A 21,252-nucleotide genomic window follows, 5' to 3' on the forward strand; every position below is an offset into this window, starting at 1 on the left:
TTAGTACGCTCTATGGAGTTTCTTCTTTGACAGTTAAAACTCAAAAAGTTCGCACATTTTTGCTTGAATTTAATTTCGATTGATATCAGTATCACTAAAAACACAAATATGTCAGCAAATACAGCCAAAACTGAACAAGAGAAAAGCAAGGCTGCAGAAGAACCATTCATGAATATAGCAATGGAAAAGAATATATTGCAGGGTGTGACTTCACACGGCTACTTTCATGGCCATGAGTGTCATATTGGTGAAGAGAAACTGACTGCTTTTTATTTAGAGATGGGGATGTTAAGGAAATGCATCTTTGGGTTAACTACTGTCCATACTTGCGATGTTAGGGCTCTGAATATGTACAGGTAATCTTCTTCTTATCGTATAGTTAGTGGTCAATAGCTAGTGTCAAAGTTGTACAAGCTGCCCGAAGGCCTTTGACGAGGCCTAATGGCTGGTACCTTCATTGACAACAACCGGGACCGACTTTTTACGTGCTCTCCGAAGCATGTTTTGCACAAATTCGCCCCAAATAGTCCGATCAAGTATTTACGACGAATATCTAAACTAAATGTTCAGCTGCTGCAAAGAAAGTCTAGAGAACAAACGAACTCAGTCCTATTTTTTGTCTAACACTGTTTAAGATTAAGTTCGTTGCTAAAACGCGGACGATGTTTTTGAAATACACTACGATTATAATTTAATATAATAATATGTCCCAGAGTAATCTTTTGAACCACTAATAACCTGACCATATAATAAATTGTATTTATAGGCAGCAACAATGTTAAAACAATCAAATCTTTCACTTCGTATTCAGGTCCTACGCAGCTCTTTGCGCTGAAAAGTACCGTCACTTCAAGAACTACCCGTTTACGATCCATCCCTTCAGCAGGCTCCGTCTGTACATGGAAGTTATAATGTTATTATTCATGCTCATACTCTCGTTATCTTTAGCTGTACATTACAGTCAACTGAATGCCGGTCTTCGCGTTAGTATCTTACCTATGTTCAATTTCTCATAGTACCACTGTTTAGGTCAGTTCTCAATCGATATTTTTTATTGCATTTTCTCAAGAGTCATTTAAAAGAGCTATGTGAAAAGTTAGGCGTACAGGGATTCCCCTATTATTTATTTTGGCAAGTGCGCTTACACATACCTACTAATAATAAAAATACTACACTTAATAACGAAATTGAAACCATTCTGTCTATGAATTCCTCAAGTATTAGATAACTTGTTTATATACCTTATTTAATATCATTTTGCAAATGAAATAAGAAATTGCATTAATTGTAAGAAATGGAACCAAAATGGCCTTTTTTGGTTAACTTGCAATTTTTATCGTTCTAGGATTGTCACGTGTGGCTAATATGTGTATTTGACTTCGTAACTTTACTGAACATTATAGCCAATTTCTTTACCGGGTACATCGAAGGACATTCCTGTAAAGTAGCTGTTTTAGACTTGAAGAAAATCGCTTGTAACTACATAAAGACATGGTTTATATCTGATTTGATTTCATCCACTTCTTTTATTCCCTTTTTGTTTGGATATACCAATATTACTTTGATTTTTATTTTGGAAACTTTGAAACTGATGCGGATACCTATTTCAATTAAATATCTGGACAATATTTTGCTTGTTAGTAGGGTTTCTGTGAGTACAACATTTTTAATAACATATTTTTATTTTTAATGGGTATTTAGTTTGAAGTGTGAATAGATATTTTAATTGATTTTATTCGTAAATTCTTATAAAAACAATGTAGGTAATTGTGTAGAAAATATAATAATATTTTAAGCAGTTTGTAGTCTTTTCACAGTAGATCAAACTGGCTTAATTTTTTTATTGAGTACACATTTACTACCTATAGAAATAAATAAGGTTTATCTCGTTACATTCACTACATGAGAATATTTAGTGACAAAATGAATGTTTCATATCATCAGGTATTCCAAACGACGGTATTTAAAGTCCTGTTTGTGCTATTTCTATACATATCCTGGAACATTTACTTTCAATTTTGCGTGGAATACGTGACAGAAGGCACTTACTACCCTGAGAATCCGAGGAACTGCTCTTGGTTGACATACGGAAAGTTGTGGGACCAGCCTCTTAAAATAAGATTTCTTTACGCTTTTGACCGAGCTGGTAAGTTAGTAGTGCTCCCTTTCCAGATTTTTATCCTAAATACGATTTAGGTAGCTAAGATTTTAAGAAGATAAAGATTCTTTTGTTGCACAGAATTCAATCTTGGTTAGCGATTGTCTGATTTAAACACAGCGTTAGCGTAGAATTCCAACTGAAAGAAAGATCCGTAATTTTTAATCCCATTTCAATGCATACAAAAATACATAAATTCACGCCTTTTTTCCATAAGCTAAAACCAAAAAATACAAAATAATAATAAATGGTATTTAAACCGTTAAAGCAACTATCCTTCATTTATTTCAGTCGGTATGCTATCATCGAATACCAATATGAATCTAATAGAAGGATCGGGATGTTTCGAAATATTTTTCGTGTTTGCTTGGCAGTCTTCAAAGGCAAGTAATTAAGCAGATTTTCCTTTAATTGCTGTACAAAATTCAGATTATAACTTGATTACTGAAGGCTACTTTACAATACAATCACGTACATTTGTTTGCGTGAGAATTAGTAGCATGCACGCGCCCAGCAATTGCAATATCGGTACCTACTTAGCACGCACTTATTCATAAATGAAGTTGGTAAGATTATAAGTAATTATTATATTTACATATACTTAATTTATTATCTGAGTTCAATTCGTCTCAGTCGCGCGGTCGGTGGTGTATGCGACTGCTGCGGAAACGTCTCGGGTACGAATCCTTTGTCGAGCCAAAATGTTATGCCTGAGTTTTCCTGTTAGAGATTGCACATAGTGAAGAAGTTGAAACCGTAGAAATCTGTGCTTCGGAGAGCTCGTAAAGCCGTCGATCTTGCGGCTAAAATCTCATTCGTGTCGGTTATCACAAACAAACTCCTGCACAGTTAGCTGGTTTCAATGAAACTATCCGCCGTAGCAGAATATCAACCGAAAGTACATTACATTACCTTAGCTAATGTATACTAAACCTACTTATTTACAGTTAATAATATTACACTTCTCAATGAAATACGTGGTGTTGACATTCGGGACGGAGTCAGCTCGTGCAATGTTTCACATCATGAAGACGCAGGTTGATCATTACTTGATACAGAGAAAGTTCCCTCCGAGGCTCAAGAGGAAGATTCTGAAGTTCTACGCTATTCGCTTTCAGTCGAAGTACTTTACGGTACATCATATCAATAAGTTAGTTTTAGTTTAGGATATGACTTGAATAAGTCCAAGGTAAAACAAATTAACTGATAATAATTAAATAACAATAAACACGATACCTACCCAGAAACGACTTGAAAACTGCATTTTCAAAGAATATTTTAGAGTTTCGGGAAAGAGAAATCCAGTCTATAATCTATCATATCATGCAAGGATAGATTATTGAAATACCTATTCCTTATGAAATATTTAGTCTTTACAAGGGTTCGTGGCTCTTAAGTAGATTAGCTGTTTATAGGATCTTTTACCTATTTACAAAATATTTCTTAAGGAGTCCCGCATGCTCGACGCAGTCTCCGGTCAGTTACATGACGACATACTAATGCATACGGGGAGACAATTGGTCCGAGAGCTAGAGTTCTTGAAACTGCTGCCTAGATCTTTACTTATGAAGATTGTGTTCAAGCTAAGAGTTGTTATATTCATCGCCGGCGATGTTATATTCAAAATACATACTATTGGTAAGTTTTTGTAATGTAAAGAAAGACGTTTTTGTAATGTAAAATAACTAAAGAAAAGTTTTTCCCTTATACTAAATAAGGGAAAAACTTTTCTTTAGTTATTTTTTTGTAACATCACGCTTATTATCGCCAACGGTGTAGATAGAGACGACGTACAAATTATATACATATCTGTACTTCTATAATATATAACACATTGGAAATAAAGTCTCATAATGTAGCCTATAATTAGAGTAGCTATGCATAAAATTATACTACATTCGGAATTTTTCAGGCGATTGCCTCTACTTCATTGACAAAGGAACTGTAGCAATATACTCAGAATCAGCAAAAGAAATATGTCACCTTGAAGACGGTGATTTCTTCGGTGAAATAGCATTAGTGCAAGATCATCGATTTAGAACCGCATCAGCAGTGGCAGTCACTAATTGTGAACTATTCAGACTGGATAAAGAGGATTTTGACAGTACGATAGCGTACTATCCGACTGTGTATGAGAATATAAAGAAGGTAGCAATAAATAGATTAGAAAGGACTCGTGTGTTAGATGAACACCATAAGGCAGAGTTAAGAACAGCTGAGATGCCCAGCGATTATGATAAGGTATCAGAAAATATGAAATAAGAGGACCATACACTTACTACTTATTTAAGTAATTGAGAGTGGATTAGTTTCGTTTTAAGTTAATAATATAGTATATCGTTTGTGTTCTTGTGAATGTTAAATAAAACAACATAATTATTAAACATTCAGTTTATTTTAAAACCAGCCACCATGTACAAGCGGAATAATTTTGATAATCGAAAATATTTATTTGAAACCAGCAACACACTGCGACTCGACAAACGCCTAAAAAACAACTTACGATGCCATAAAAAATATTCTTAGCGCGAATGGAATGTGGCCTTAATCACAATGTGTTCCTAGCTTTATATTTTACATGAGTCTAAAAATCTTAATAGCCGAAGCTACTTTGTTAAATAGCATAATTTGTTTCATCTCTCAAACATTGACTCATATTTCTTTACTCCGTTTGAACAATTTCAAACTACCTATATCAGTCATTTCATCGAACCAGGACTTAACACAAGATAACATGTAGAAGGAAGAAAACATTACGAAATTGGAACTTGTATATTTAGCTCACTACAACTTTTAACAACATACATTTGAGCTAAAGTCGAATTACGGGTACGTTTAATAAAGCTTAGTCGTTAACATAAGACCAGTACTAGACTATCACAATCATAGTAGCATTAGAGTAAGTGTACCGCAACATATAACAATAAATATAAATGGTAAAAAAACGATGATCTATTCAGACAGTCTACGCGATCCAAAAAACAAACCTAACTGTTGGAAGAGAAAGAATTTTGTAGTTCGCTAATTTACTCGTAATATCACAACCAAAATAAATAATCACTTAATTCTAAACAATTTTCATCAATAAGTTACTTCGTGAATAAACACAGATTTTCTTTCATAATTAAGTATATTCTCTTTAAAAAACTGATGATAATAATCTCAATATTAATTAACCAGCCGATTACGTTAAACAAACAGTTAAAATACAGGACCAATCTTTAACGCTGACCTGATATAGGACACTCTCGTATGGTTTGTGTAAATCAGTTGACAAAGCTACCATAAGCTTAAGCTCGTCGACCCATTAACACGCCGAGGAGTAACCGCCAAACGTTTTTGCGGCAAGATTAATGTATCAATATGCGTATACAAGTACACGTACACGTACGCAAGCGTACACGAAAACATGTCTTCTACAACTTACAAGTCAAATATGAATTAACATCCTCGAAACTGTGTGCTAACTGTCGCACCTGAGCATTGGCGCAAAATGGAAGCGAAGCAACCATGTATTACAAAATTATGTCTAAATCTAGCAAACAACTAATTTTTCTAACGATAGTCACCCATCCAAGTCAGCGTAACAAGAAGGAATATAATATTTAGGACATTTCGTTCATTCACTAACAATTTACTAGAACAATCTTGAGTCAATAAGTCTTTCTCTTGATATAACCTCAGTGCTTACAAAAATACATACTGCGGCCGCAACGTTTCAAAGTTTAGTGAGAACTATACAGGAACGGAATATGTTTTGAGGTAGATATTTGCACATTGTTAGGCTTTAAGGAATTACATATTACCGCAATTTAATAGGCGTTTAGGCACATGTTATCGCATTGCTTTGCTACTGCGAGTTGTATTACCATGTAAATCTAAACTGTATAACTCCCCACTTTACAGAAACTGTGCAGAAAATAATATGATGTTATTGGACGATATGAATTTAAAATGTGAGTATTTTGCCGTCAGTTTCATAAGTGTTGGAGGTAGATTTACATGGTAGAGTAATACATAAAAACCTCACCGAACTTTGAACGTAACGGCCGTCGATTTATGAGTAGAATCTGCATGAATATAAAAATCCTTTATTTCGTAGTGTTCAATTGCCACAATTTGCACATAATATATATCTATCACATAGTTCTCATTTATGTTTGTCCACTTAACGCCTAAGCGTCCACTTGAGCTAGGGAGGAATTATTGTATGTAGTTGTAATGCGCTTCTGTCGGTATCTGGTAGTACATCTCGGTCATGTCGTATGGACCTATAACACTGGGGATTGACAAACAACATTATAACACTTATTTAACCTATAATAAAATAAGTTAATCACAACTCAAGTTGTGGTTTAAATGAATAAATAGCTTCAATTACATTCCGAGGATTAAAACACTATATCGAACATCTTATTAACATTTACATGAATGTTTACTTACCTGTTTTCCATACATTCAGCACTAGTGATGTTAATTTTAAAGGACACAATATTACTTAAAAACTGTATCAATATAATACTAATTATAGTAGTATGTTTGTACGTACCCGTTATAAGGTCCATACAAAAGCGTGGGCTATGAGGCGGGGTGCTCGAGGGGCGCGGGGCGCGCGGCGCTCGACGTGTAGAACAGCACGCACGGGGTCTTCCACCACGCGCCGAACTGGACCACTTCTTCCGCGCTTACTGGCACGATGCTGTAATAGAAACAATAAGATCAACCACTGCTTCGCCCAAAAATACAAAGTGATAAAAACGCATCGATTTATTGAAGTCATAAATGAAAGCACAAAAATAAAGAGAAAAATCCTTTTTGTGATCCATTCTACGATTTCTGTGATCCAAAAAATTCGATAAGATACAGCAGTAGATTTTTGAATAACTTCTACTGCTAAGCTGTACAATGCAGAATATGTACAGTAATGTACAATGCAGAATATGTACACTATCTATTCTATTACTCATAATCCGGTCAAACGGTCGGTGCTATATTCAGATTTATTAGAAACTTAATTTTACTCTTTAAACAGGTACATATTTCTCACCTTAAATCGTTAAATAAGTACCAAACAGGTTCAACATCTTTCGCGGGCGTGGTCTGTATATACGCGACCAAGTTCTTAGGGTTGTCTTCAACGCAAATCACTGCGGCGGACAGCGTGTACTCCTCTTCAGATTGCGTGGTCACGTGCTTCTTGTTCTTATGCTTGTCAGCCCTGTTGTTCGGCGTGTGAGGTTCCGTTGGGGATTCACACTGGAAATGAGAATTAATTATTAAAAAATTTATTAGCTCTGTATAACCGTTTATCCATAGGGATAAGCTTGAAAGGTGCTTTGTACTCTAGAGGGTAATTAACTATATTGAACACAAAACCGAGACATTTATTTTTTGTTAATGGCACACGTTTGCTCGTATATGCGTATACGCACGTAAGTAGACATGAAGGCGCATAATAATATACTCTTACGCTAAGCGAAAGCCGCGGAGACAGTAAAACGCTAAAAGTTTACTTTCAGAATATTTATGTTAACCAAACTTAACGACTATATTCTTAGCTTAAATTTGTTTTAGGCTAAATAATATACCTTATCATTGATGATGACGTCACCATCCGACTGCAATCTGATAAGCAACTGTTGCGGCAACACACAATGCGATTCCTGCGTAGGACTCTTCGATGAACCGGCTTGTGAAGAATTTGGCCTGAAAATTGTTAGTAAATACCTTTTAGTTTACATTTGATACCCCATAGTCTGAAAATGAAACACCACACCCAGCAATATTTCTGTAGATTTAACTATAGTTGTCGTGCATTGTTTTTACTTTAAAATGTGCAGTTAGATCTTAAAATTGTACCGATTTTCATCACTAACCACACAATACCATCCCAGGTATACTTTACACTATCATCAACAGTGGCATCTCTACTTTGCCATATTAACTCTTCCGCTGGTATTTTTATTTGATAAATGTATAATTTATCACAAGTCATATTTTTTATGAAAGTTACCGTTATAAAAATATATGACTATCTTATAATTAGAATTAAACATATTATTATTTGTAATTAAATAATGTTTAGATAAAGTTACCATGACAAAGTAAAGATACCACCGTTGACTGTATTGGTCAAATATTGGAACATCAGCAGTATTGCACCGTCAAAAATGTAACTTAAAGGAAGCGGTCTTATAGCACTTACCAAAGTTCCCGGTACGATTGCAGACATTTCGCTTGAAGCCATAGTTAAACAAACATCTTACCTATCAGGGTGTTTGAAGTGACACCCGGGCCTGGCGCAATGCAATCCATACCGGCACGGTTTACCTCCGCCCCCGCGCTTAGCTTCCGGCTAAAATATCACAAATCACGCCGTCAGCGCAAAAGTGGCCTAATTTTGAAGGACGCAGGCAAAAATGGCCTGAAAGCCAGGTCAATTTTGAATTTATAGCAATAGAAAATAAAAATCGAATTTTTGCAACGTCATTTATTTATGTTCAAGCAAGTGATGTTCCACATTTGCTTTAGATAAAGGTATATTTAAGTATTTTGCAGTGAGCTAGTCAGAATAAAAAATTGTGGGTTAGGCCGCTTTTGCGCTGACAGCTTCAAATATAAAGATAATAATATAATGTACTTATACTAGTTAGTTGGTTAAGTGCTCACCATTTCTTTCTGGGTGCCCTTCGCCCAGTACGCTTTTTCCCGGACTGTCGCTCCGCCGCAGTTTATTGCCAGGATCGGAGGCAATCTGGAGACGAATGAGGTTAATTATATAACGCTAGGTGGAGCTTATTCATTTGTTTTTTCGTTTTGCATAAGCTCGTAAACACAAAACGTACACGTACATTATTACTTTTACACTCAATGAAAATTTTAATGCGCTTAGAAAATAATGTAAGTATTTTTATCATTTCAAGCAATTCAAACCTCAGAAAGTTGGAGACCTATATTCAGCAGTAGGCAGAAGTGGGATGAATTGATAGCTAAACGTTAAAGGTTTTTACCTTTTTTTATTATAAGAGTGTTTATTACTTTGTTTTATATTTCCAGCCGAATAAAAAAAGTGTGCTTTTATAAGCTTATTTTGTAAACTGTGAAATTGAATATGTGTTACCTCACGATTCTCCCGCGCTGCACAGTAGGCGTGAACCGGTTGCAGGTGTCACACCAGGCGGGCGTGGAGCGTCGCGCGGCGAGGGAGGCGCGCACCAGCTCCAGGAAGCCGCCGCGCGCCTCGCCGCCCTCGGCCCGCGCCGCCGCCGGGTACTGCAGCGCACACGCCAGCACCACGGACTCGCGACCCTCCTGACACGCACAATGCACATGTTATACTTCTTTAATAGCCGCGTGTTTAAATAAAAAAAGTAAAAAAAATAAAACTTATTAAAGAAAATGACTTAAAATACTGTGCGGCAATTTTCTACTACTGACTTACGGTATAATTGAATTTTGTATGGACTGATCAGCAGTATCTATAGCGTATTTTGCAGAACAATAAATAAATTGCTAGTCGACAATGCCAACAGTAGAAAATCACGCAACTGTTGTCAAAATTAATCCCGAGAAATATATTTAACTATGCATGCGAATGAAAATTAAGAAATATCTGACATTGTAAATGTCAAAAGAGCAATAAAAGAAAATAATAATATTAAATTAGTTATCTAGTTTAAAATATTTTCAAAATATACTCACCATAGTAACATCATATTGCGTATATTGCTAATCATAATCATTTATTTGTCAAATATTTAAATAATTATTATCATTTACTTATTATATCCTTATTGTTAGATGAATAAGTTCAGATTAGGAATAAATTGAAACTCGCACCACGGTTATAAAAAAAACAGCAAATGTTTTAACAGTCAATGTCCTCAAGTTATTTTTATAAGTACTAACCTCTTTATTACACTTAAGACAACGGTTGAGCTGATGTCTGCCGATGGCGAATAGTTGCGATATCTCCGACTCTTCCCGGTCGGCTTGTTGGTTGTTCGTCAACTCGTGGTTGTCGACTTGCACCGTGTCGGCGTCGCCTGCACCTGTACCATGTAATAATTAAAATGTATTTTTCTATTACTTTTTTTAGTGTAACATGATTTTAATAAGCGCAATTATATACCCAGTAGATTCTTGCACTGGTTGTTCTTAAAAGAAACTGAAATATAGTGGCGGATTATAAGTCAAATATTGAGCCTTTAAAATGACTCAGGCATGGGAAGAACAGCTATTAGTTTAGTATTATTAAAATGAGAAAAACAAATCACACAAGAAAAAAATTCAACTCACACACTGTAAGAAATTATTTTTATAAATATCCTTCAAATGCTATATCTACCATATTAGTTAGATAGCATAACATCGCTTATACCTACCTCCATAATCCGTTGTTCCAAAAATGATGACTATTAAAAAGATCATAATAACATTAAATTTATACCAATTCCATCCAGTTCAGTAAAAATTACGACAATTTTATAAGTAAAGTAACTTAAGAAAGAGAACTCTTACCATCTTCTCTCGCCGTCCATCCATCTTCTCTCAACTCCTCTTGTTCAAACTCAGTAGCAGGACCAAGAAACTCTAGCTCCGTATACTGATATTCTTCCACGGTGTATTGCCCGTTGACTTGCGTCGACAAACTACGGTTTACTTTCGTAGATACTCGGGACGGCTTCGGCGGACTGTTCGCGAGGAGAGCTAGTTCCTTCTCTTTCTTCCGCGTTTCGAGTATTTCGTAGTGTATTTGATGCAGAATGAAGCGATTCCAACTCTGTGGATTGCTGAATTATTAATTGTTGATTTCATTTAGAGCTTAGAATTTAATATAGGCTATGATAGCAGAGACCATTTATTTAAATTTTATAAAATTAAAGTTAAAGCACAATCAGCATTTTATTTTTGATTACGTTAAAATATTCACAAATCAAAATTTCTATGGTCCAGTTTTATCATAGTAGGTTTGATGATTTTTTTGAACACGTTATTTCCCATCATAAAAAGCTAGTCGCCGAACAGGGCCAAGCATATGGCTGGCCCTGACATATGGCTACTTTCTGATCACCGCACGATTTCTAATTGAATATGCGAAAACATGGGTTCTTGTTTAACGATTCACATAAATTCAATCATTAATCTTATTCTAAAACTTAAAAGTCTACCTGTATCAAAGCGACTAGATCGAGCCGTGAGTCAGGTCCGCGGTCAGGTAATATCAGCCCTAACGCCGCTGCTTCGGGGACTGTGCGGAAAGCGCGTAGAAAGTTGTTAGCTTGACACGGCGCGCCGCCCGATGTGTCTAACATTCTGAATAAAAAACCTGAAACATATTAAAATCTTTAACCGTTGATACATATTGCTAGTCAAATGGAAACGTAAAAAATACTAAATCAATTTTTATCAGTTAGAAGCATCATTCTTATTCTAAATTTCGTAATATTTTAGCTTCTTTAGCCCGTAAACATTTCTGCCTCCACTACAGAGTAGTACACCACACCATGTATACAAATCTATATATAAACTGTACCATACCTAATTCGCAACTAAGGCAAAATTCTTTCGCGCATGTGTGTGCCAATAGTGTAGACTTTACTGGCATTGTGTAATATAAAACCTGTAAATAATATTACTTTAAATTAATTTCTTCATATAGCTGTATACTAATGAATATCTTAACTTCTTTATGAAGAAATGTAAATTTTCCTTTGATTCAGGAATGTGCTAAAAATACTTAAAAATATCAAATGTTATTTTAGACAAACTTACTTGTAACATAGAATTGCAATATGAATTAGGTAACGTTGCCTCTAAACCTGGAAGCCCTGTTTTGTTGCACTTTTCCAAATCGTCGTTCGGACCATGTTTGTTATAACGTAATTCAATCTGAAACAACACATTTATTAAAACTTTGCAGCGATTTTTTCCTCTCCGCATCAATCAATTTGGAAACCCCTCAGGCTGTAGGCAACGATGTACCGATAACTTACACGACAGGTTAAGTTACTCAGTACAGAATACTTAATTATGATAGCAATAAGTTGAAATTTTATGATAAACACATCTCTACTCGGTCCATTACAAACGTCCGAACTACGTCATAATCAAAAGAATCATAGGAATATGACATGACGTAGCTTGCATGTTTGTAATGACCCAATAAAAGTATTTTGAGCGTCTATACGTCTTGAGACGATGCAACCATTGTCAATTACAAACTGTATGTACGCAATCTTACTTTTTAACTTCAACAAGAATACACTTTGTACTGTACCTGTTGTGGTTTACACACAATTTAGGCATATTATATTTTTTTAAAACGAATGTATAGTAATATATAATGTTGTCAATAATAACACAAATAAATACCTGTTCACGTTCAAATACAGCGATAACGTGTAACGTCGTAAATAAATAACTTGTATACCTTTTGATAATGCTTGGGTATAGGCTGTGAATTGTATTTGTTATCATTCTGTTTGGACGCGTTCAAGTCTTCTAACGTATCCTCTATATACGGCATCTGAAATTATTATAATAATATATTAAAATCTTCTCACTCATAACATACGTAGGTTAGGTATTATATTTTAAGGAATATACAGCTGTTTTTTTATAGGGATTCTTAAGTATAATCAAATGAAAAAAGCTGTCAATTTGTCTATTAGTCACTAATAAATGAATTGGATTATTGTGCTCTAGTTTAAAACAGAATTGAAATGTTCTCTTTTTGTTAACATGATACCTGATTCCTTTTAAAAGATCTCGGATTCGGCGCATATCCAATAGGACCTTGCATTTTCATAGATTTCAACACTTCTGGATCAATGGGTTTGGGTTTCCTGTAAATAAAACATAACCTTAAAAACAGATAGTGTACATCAAAAGCTAATTTACCTGACTCCTGTAGTTCAAGTGGTAAGCTAGGCCTAATCAAATGTCAATGAAGTCTCACGGAATATTGGGAATGAAATGTTACTTGTATTTTTATGGGATTTACCTGTAAATCTTCTTAAAGAATTGTTCAGGCAGCTCATTGAACCATTTGCTGCCGGTTGCTAAGGCGGGGAGGTGTACGGACGAATACTGGAATGTGGTGTCGTTGAACCCAACGTATGGAAGACCAACTACTTGATCTGCGAATTCTGTTGCTCTACAAAAAAATAACATTAGGATGTATGATAAATTATTTATATGCATGTTTGTGCAAAAAACGGTGAAAGTTTAACGAGAGTATTTTTTTATTTTAGAGATTTCAATTTGGAAGTATCCGTATTTTCTACAAAATTTCCAGAGAATATCAATGAAGTATAAAAAGATTACAAAATAAAATAGCATGGAAATCAATAGCAAGTAATTAAATAATAAATTACCTTGAAAAGTTATTGAACACAGGTTCATGGTTGTGTTGTGGTGAGAACAAGTGCAAATGTCCCGCTTGGTCGCCGAACACTATCGCTTGACTAGTGGAAGACACGTCCATTACACTGCAGAGGGAACTTTGAGTGTCCACCTGAAATGAAGAAAATAATTTAATTGTTTGTTTGTCGTATGGTTAGTCGTCAACCTAGTGTCAAAGTTGTTCAAGCCGTCAGAAGGCCTTTGACATGGCTTAACGACTGTGATCTTAGTAGACAACAACCGGGATCGACTTTTTACGTGCCCTGCGAAGCACGGAAATGCCAAGCTCAAATACCACTATGCGGTCACCCATCTATACAATGACCGCGCCAACGGTTGCTTAACCCACAGATCGTTTACCGACTGGTGAGCGCAAATGGCTATGAGTGTCTCAATAATTCAATTGATACGTTTCAATATTTAATTTTTAATACTATAGATGAAGAATCATGTTCCTATTTTATTTTACCATGAAGCTAGACATTGTTAAAAGATGTTAAAACACTTTTTCATCAAAACCTAACGTGCATTTGTACCTTATCTTCTTTTGACCTTTTAAAAGTATAGCTCCCACTTTAAAATTGTATCTTGCATCGCGGAGATTTTTACTAACAAGAGAATCAAACCCGAAACCTCTCGCCAAGTTGCCGTCGTGAGAACCATTAACACTAGACCACGGACATTTGTGGCTATAAGTTTTTATACTAAAACTATGTAATAACAAAAGTCGTAAATTAATGTCTACACTAACCTGAAACACAGACTGGTCAGCAGAATCAGGCGCGTTTACATGTAATAAAGCAACATGGCCATCGCCAGCTAACGCCACTGCTCTCCCAGAGAAGGCAGGTAAGAAGTGCAATAGCAACGGTGGTGAAGCAGTCGATAGAGACCACGATCCTTCGCCCGGGGCACGGTTAGCACGGAGACAGCGCACGTCCCATACTAACACGTAGGGCTCTGCTACTGGCATACCTCCTCTGTAAGGGAGAAAAAAATATTTTTAGAGACGAATTTTACGTAGCATTTTGGATAGATTTTCCATACTTTGCCTGCCAAGAATATGACATAATTATTCTTTGAGTGAAGTTGATGATGAAAAATCAGGTCGTATAACTTTAGTTATGTAGCTAAATGAATGCGCTGTGATTATACTCAAACATTTCTTTGTTTAGGTTTCACCTTAATCTTAATTGGTGGTAGGAGAGTATAAAGCAGACTTATTAGAATTGACTCGCCAATTTGCTGACCAATGTTCCAGATAAATTTAACTCACAATAAATAAGAACACATTAACTGACCCACTCGTAGCAAGGAAAAAGAAAAGAAAACCTCACACTAACTTAGCTACAAAACTCAATACACTAATACTCACGACTGTGTAAATCCACAAGTAATAAGCAAATCTCCTTGCATATCTAAGTCTGATAAGCAAGCTGAATGTGCTCTGAAGGTATGTTCAGCCGATACAGGGCTCCTTATGTCTCGAAGTGCTACCATACCGTTAGCACTCCCGCAACCAACTAGAGAACCACCGCCGCTTCGGAGAACTGCACAGCCCTCTTCTTTGATTGGCTGTAAGATGCATAAAACAGTTAAAAGAAACAATTACTTGAAGAATATACAAGAATGAGGTATTTTTAGTCTATATTCAAATTTAATACATTATTGTTCTAAAGAATGATTAACACAGACCTTTTGAAAAATTGTATCTGTATATCATATTTGATTGGTATCTGTATCATATGTTATGTAATGTGAACAATATTAAATCAGTAATAGGGGTTTATATACTTTGGATACGAGACCCTAATAAAAAAAGGAAATCATAATAAATCATTAGTAAAATACTTACAATAACAGTTTCTATCATTTTAGTGAGATCCAAATCAATCAGTTTGTCCTGATGACCTCCCATTAGGAGTTTTGTGGTACTGACTTGATATAGACACTGCATGTCAATCATGTTAGCAGATCTGAAAACAAATAGATTGTCCATAAACATTAGCAGAACTTTAAAATTATGTATGACTGTACCTACATTTCTTAAATTGATCAACAACAAGTCAGATTAACTGATGGGTAAAAACCAAAAAGAGTTCGAATTTGCTCTAGCTACCGCCAACCTTCTGTTATTGGTTTTAATACTTTAAAAAACTTCCCATTGCTTCAATGTTAGCTGCAGTTATTTAATAAACTAACTTCATACCAGGCTCTGTTTGACCTGTATGAAAGTTTGTCTCTTATAAGCTCACACTTAGATGAAACAATATTGATAATTTTTCAAAAAATATTAATTACACTAATAGGAAGTTTATAGTTTTTTATTTTAAAAAAGCAGTTCTTTAGTTTGAGCCATGTGTTGTATGTTTGTCTACAATTATTTCATTCTATTTACCATACAGCTCATATTTATAAACTTACTTGTGTGTATGTTTCGGTATACCCCTTCTGATCTGGTGCCTCAAAGTGCTTTTAGTAAGAGCATAAATTCCTTGTTCTAAAGTAATAATATCTCTAACTTCTTCTGATTCATGGACTTGGAATGATGTGTACTTCTGCATTGCTGGACCATAGTATGATGTTACATGACCCTAGAAAACGAAACACATCAAATTAATGAAATTGAATTGATTTTGATTTTGATTGAATAATCATTTAACCCATTACTGCTGGGCAAGGATCACCTTCCAGAATGAGGGAAAAGTTAAACCTTGAGACCACCACACTGGCCAAGTCTAGGCTGGGGGCAAAAAGCAAAATATATGTACTATAATGCTATTTGTCAGATATGGTATATAGTATATGTACAATATTGTTTTTACTCCCAAGGTATAAGAGGGCCCAACATTTGGTATTATTACAAGAACATAATTTGAAGATGATAAACCTTTTAAAAATAAAATATTACAAGCCTACCCATTATCATTATCATGATCTGCAGTTGAGTAAATAATAAAGAAATACATATAAAATTTCTCCTTGAACTTACAACATATTATTATCAGCATGTGTCATTGTTAAGCAATATTCACACATACATAACTTTACTTGCATAATGAGTAATACATTATCTTATCTAAGTCATTGATCAAATTTTACATAGCAATCACTTTCACACCTAAATAAAATTAGTTATTACAAAAGAATTTCTATTTTAGTTTTTTGTATTACAACTTCAGTATATAATAATAAATTACATTACTCTTTTTTGGAACACCTAATCTACCTACATAATATATGAGCAATAAGCTTTTAATAGCATCTAGATTTTATTTCAAGGAAATCAACAGATAATTAAGCCAATGATATTGAGGCCTTCTTTTCCATACAGACACTTGAAATTTCACAAAAGAAGTAATAAAAAAATACCACCACTTGCAAGGACTATAGATATGTTTTCCACAAAAAATATATTTATTGTTCAACTTACTCCTTGATTCCCCATCCATATCAGCTCTTCATACTTGTCAAAGACAACAGCTGATACTCCAAATCTATCTCCTCCATCCACCAGCACACTGGCACGCACTTCATACTCTGCCTCTTGGTTAGGCACCATGTATTGTGTGTGGCCAGCATATTCTGATGCATATGGACCTGGGACATTTAAAAATATATTTTAAGAAATAACAGTGTCTGAGATAGGTCTAAAATCAAACACATTGCTTATGGAATAAATTCTTCAATTTTTTTTTCATTACTGGCCAGTATTCTTTCATATCACTGCTAAAGTATTTGACCTACTTCTCTTAGAATAATTATTTTTATATTCTTACTAACATTGTAAAGTAGATTTAAGTTCCATTAATACCTAGTCAGTTTATTTATCTGCGATTTATTACATAGTTTAAACACAACTTTCCCTTTGCAAAAGTTTGCCAATCCACTTGTTGTCCTATATATAATGAACTAAATGTAGTGTTGGTTTTTGAGATTCAATGCTTGTGATGAATGATAAAAGCAACAAGTTTCAAAGAAGACTCATTCTTAGCGACCTAAAAACTTCTTTACGAAATATTATAAATAGATTAAGGAAGGAACCTGCATCATAAAATACAAAAACTTTGATGCACTTTAAGTTCATTTTCAATTCATCCTACTGTCAGTCTTTGGTCAGATCGTTATTAGAACAAATGTTTCAAGATAACTGTACGGAACCAGCTTAGTAATCAAGTATTGGTAGCTTACTTTAAAAGTTATTGGTTGTTATTTAAAATACGACATCTAACACAAACACCTTTGTTTACTTATATAAAATAGTAAAAACAACACTGTTGTGATCTGACATCTGCATTGCGTAATAGCTTAGGGTAAAATAAAGTGAACTTCTCTAAGTTACTGATAAACATTCTTCCTGTACATTTATTTAACTTAGAAAACTAATACCCACCATTTAGGAGATGATCCGTCGGTATGCAGAGGTCGGAATAATGATATTCCATATTAAAAATATTGCGGTTTCTGTATTTCACAACATCTATATTCACTATTTTAACTCAAAGGAAAGTATTTAAACAATTTTGATTTAAATTAAAACGAAATAGATCATGGGTTCAACGACGGCAATCGGGAATATTTTCACGCAAAACGAACCACACGCTCGCAAACACACTCTGTGTGTTGCTGTAGAAAACTATTCCTTATTGTGTGTGAAATACGACTTTATATTTTGCTCCGTGATTTTGTTGGAAAACAAAAAGTACTCGCGTCTTGTCATCAAACTGTATCTACGTTCCGTTCCACGCATTTTTTGTGATAAGTAAGATGTGAGTCAGAGTACATTTTGCACGTTTCTGTAATCGTTGAAATCTAAAATATGCTGTGCGGAAAGGATCGGTGAAACGTTTCACTTTTTATTCGGATACACGCACCAAATAGCAATATTCTATTAAAACAAAATTAGAATTTATTTATGTGCTAAAATTTTAGTAAAGAATTTATAAAATTACTAGTTATACGGGAAATATTTTGTTTATTTAAACCCTTTATGTATACTGAGTACCTATCAAAAGTTCAACTTAATTTTATAATATCTTTTTTTGCAGACGGATTAATGATTACAGGTATTTATGTTGTTTTGAATGATATACTACTATGGACGGTCTACGGTCCAATGATGAAGCAATCGAATTTTTTCGGTTCTGATTATTGAATGGTTCCCTTTAATAAAACAAAATGGTTAACAACTTATAAATGAATACTGTTAAAACTTTGATAGCGTTAATGCTAAACTGCTTTAACTACAAGTCCTACTTATTCACTGGTGTTTTACCTAAGCCTCAGGTTAAAAATAAAAATATATATGTAGTTATGAATAGTTTTTATTGAAGCTTCAACAAAACTTTTGTATAATATATGTGATATTAGCTTAATATTATTGTTAATAGACTAAATAGATGCAAAATAAAATAAATAGAATGTGTTTTTCTTATAATTATTGTACTGTAGTAGGTAAGAAATGTTGATAGTAGCTTTTAGTGAATTCTGTCATGAGATCTGGAGTAGCTTCGGGTAATGTAGTGATGAGCCGAGCAGGACTGCCGGAGTATCTTGCAAATGATGGTACCACTGTTTCAGCAGGAAGAACTGAGTTGTCTTCAATCATACAGCAGTCTTTGAGAACACACCTTCTTCCCTGTAATCATAAAATTAATTATTATAATATTATTATCTTAATAAAGTTGAGTTTATGATTTTACTAAGTTACTTATTATGATTTTACTTTCATAACTAGTAAAAGATTTCATTAAGGTACAGTTTATAGCTGTAAATTTTTCTTCTCTTAATTTTTATTTCAAAAAATGATTTGTAGAAAAAAATATTTATACTGATTGTCACTTCATAGAGTCAATACTGGGATAACTAATATTCTGTCTAAGTTCTGGCTGTAGCCAGTACTCAATAAATATAAATGTTAATAGTGAAGATACTTACAATAACAACATTCTTTCCAATATAAACATATGATCCGACAACAGCTGCATTGACAACTGTGTTCTCTCCTACAAACACATGATCACCCATTTGAAGCGGGAAGAATGCAACCCTGGAAAATAATATATATTTTTTATTATTTACTATTTCTCAGGTACTTATTTTATTATTGTAGGATAGCAATACAATGTGTTGTTTGGTAATTAATCTTCCTTCTAAAAATATACTCACTAAGACACGTTTTATTAATATAGCATTCCGATTTAATATGCTTGTAATCTTATAAATGCAGTGCCAGACTGTAGTTTACTCACCCTTTACTGAATTTCTTGAAAGGAGGTCGTATCACCGAACCTTTGCTTATTATACAAAACCTTCCTGTTTTCACGTTGGCCAGATCTCCTCTGATGATAGCATCGCTTTGAACGATCACTTTGCCATGCAGCACAATGTTTTGAGAACCGCAGAGCACAGTTTGTCTGCTAACTTTGTTTCCCGATGCCTAAAAAAATATCGTTGTTAGCACTTCGTTTTCTCAACTGACACATTATTTGCTGACTTAACTTACAGTTTCTACGTATTCGGATTTATTGTAGTAAGTGTCTTGAAGCTCCATAATGTTTAGTTGTCGTGTAAATAAGTATTATTTACTGTTAATAATGATTCATTCGCCTAAAGAAATTGACACAATCACAGGGACAGTAGATTGTCAAACTTGTCAAATTTTTAATTTGACAATGACAGAGATGTCATAGATGGTAACTTGGCTTGGTGCACTGCGTGAATTGGAAAGTTGAAGTAGTTTACGCAGGTTGTTATAGTTTTCAAATTATATTTTTATAATCAATTTGGTGTATCCTATCAATAATTTAATTTCAACAAAAAATTTATAGTTGTTTTAATATAATTTGTCATAAAACAAGCGTACTGGTTGATTTGATCAAAGATATATAATTTGGCTACCATTAATTTAGAAAAAGGTAAAATAATTTTTTTCTGAACCCCTAATGGCTACATGTAAAATTATTTTGGCAGTTATGACCAGTTTATCAGTTACTACCGGGAAAAGCAAAAAAGTTTACATTTTATCTTTCCACTTACGTAATAGAACTGATTACTTTATTGTGTCAAAATGTCATTAGGAACACAATAAAAAAAAAACAAAATTGGCGCCAATTACAATTTTATTGTTTGAAAAAAAATCTCAACTAATTATCACGTTTCACAAAAGAAAACCAGTTAATGTGTTTTAAATAATAACAATAACGACTAAAGCCATAAAAACATTATTGTAAAATGGATAGATACATAATAAGAGAAGCTCGAGTCGGAGCAAGTAAGAATTTAATTTTTATCACAATTTTTGTAATGCACGCGACATTGACAAGGATATTCAAAGTAATAAATGTTTTTCAGACTATCCGCAGGGAAATCAAATGATGGCGTTATCAGCGCAACCAGGAAGAAATAACATGATGTAAGTTAAATGTTATTAACTTTTTACTTAAAATACACTTTTATTTTAAAAGTACAGCTGTTATTATGAAATAGTCGAGATAGGTCCGAATATCAGTCCAGCACCTAGATTCGATGTACTATATACTTTTACATTTATTTCTATTAGGATTTAGGTACCTTTAGCCTATGGAGCGTTAGGTATCCAGAACTTTTTATTACACTCAATTGCCTAGGATTCAGTTCCTAATTATTTTTAGTAAATGTAAATAATGTACGAGGTAAGGAAGTATGTA

General features: G+C 34.1%; 3 protein-coding genes across 4 annotated transcripts; 1 reads left to right on the forward strand and 2 right to left on the reverse strand.

The window, feature by feature from the left end:
- The first annotated feature begins 108 nt into the window (after positions 1 to 108).
- Positions 109 to 4,420, forward strand: LOC142977758 (potassium/sodium hyperpolarization-activated cyclic nucleotide-gated channel 1-like). The gene is made up of 8 exons (XM_076121844.1): positions 109 to 356; positions 812 to 983; positions 1,346 to 1,651; positions 1,945 to 2,146; positions 2,450 to 2,541; positions 3,106 to 3,291; positions 3,607 to 3,796; positions 4,071 to 4,420. The coding sequence occupies exons 1-8, from the start codon at positions 109 to 111 to the stop codon at positions 4,418 to 4,420; spliced, it is 1,746 nt and encodes a 581-aa protein (XP_075977959.1).
- A 120-nt stretch (positions 4,421 to 4,540) lies between these two features.
- Positions 4,541 to 18,180, reverse strand: PAN2 (PAN2-PAN3 deadenylation complex catalytic subunit PAN2). Of its 2 annotated transcripts, XM_076121670.1 has the most exons (23): positions 17,958 to 18,180; positions 16,998 to 17,164; positions 15,989 to 16,158; positions 15,420 to 15,540; positions 14,940 to 15,139; positions 14,316 to 14,544; positions 13,537 to 13,676; positions 13,164 to 13,316; positions 12,909 to 13,005; positions 12,591 to 12,686; positions 11,933 to 12,049; positions 11,699 to 11,780; positions 11,329 to 11,486; positions 10,679 to 10,940; positions 10,543 to 10,572; positions 10,067 to 10,209; positions 9,279 to 9,469; positions 8,828 to 8,912; positions 8,425 to 8,513; positions 7,747 to 7,864; positions 7,206 to 7,414; positions 6,708 to 6,857; positions 4,541 to 6,437 (listed from the first exon to the last, which is right to left on the reverse strand). In XM_076121670.1, the coding sequence occupies exons 1-22, from the start codon at positions 18,007 to 18,009 to the stop codon at positions 6,737 to 6,739; spliced, it is 3,030 nt and encodes a 1,009-aa protein (XP_075977785.1). In that variant the 5' UTR covers positions 18,010 to 18,180; the 3' UTR covers positions 4,541 to 6,437; positions 6,708 to 6,736. The 2 variants fall into 2 exon arrangements, with proteins under 2 accessions (XP_075977785.1, XP_075977787.1); XM_076121672.1 differs by lacking the exon at positions 10,543 to 10,572.
- A 692-nt stretch (positions 18,181 to 18,872) lies between these two features.
- DCTN5-p25 (Dynactin 5, p25 subunit) lies at positions 18,873 to 20,227 on the reverse strand. The gene is made up of 4 exons (XM_076121609.1): positions 20,070 to 20,227; positions 19,816 to 20,003; positions 19,502 to 19,613; positions 18,873 to 19,202 (listed from the first exon to the last, which is right to left on the reverse strand). The coding sequence occupies exons 1-4, from the start codon at positions 20,115 to 20,117 to the stop codon at positions 19,002 to 19,004; spliced, it is 549 nt and encodes a 182-aa protein (XP_075977724.1). The 5' UTR covers positions 20,118 to 20,227; the 3' UTR covers positions 18,873 to 19,001.
- Positions 20,228 to 21,252: the final 1,025 nt, after the last annotated feature.

This window comes from Anticarsia gemmatalis, chromosome 13, assembly GCF_050436995.1.
Source record: "Anticarsia gemmatalis isolate Benzon Research Colony breed Stoneville strain chromosome 13, ilAntGemm2 primary, whole genome shotgun sequence".
NCBI lineage: Eukaryota > Metazoa > Arthropoda > Insecta > Lepidoptera > Erebidae > Anticarsia > Anticarsia gemmatalis.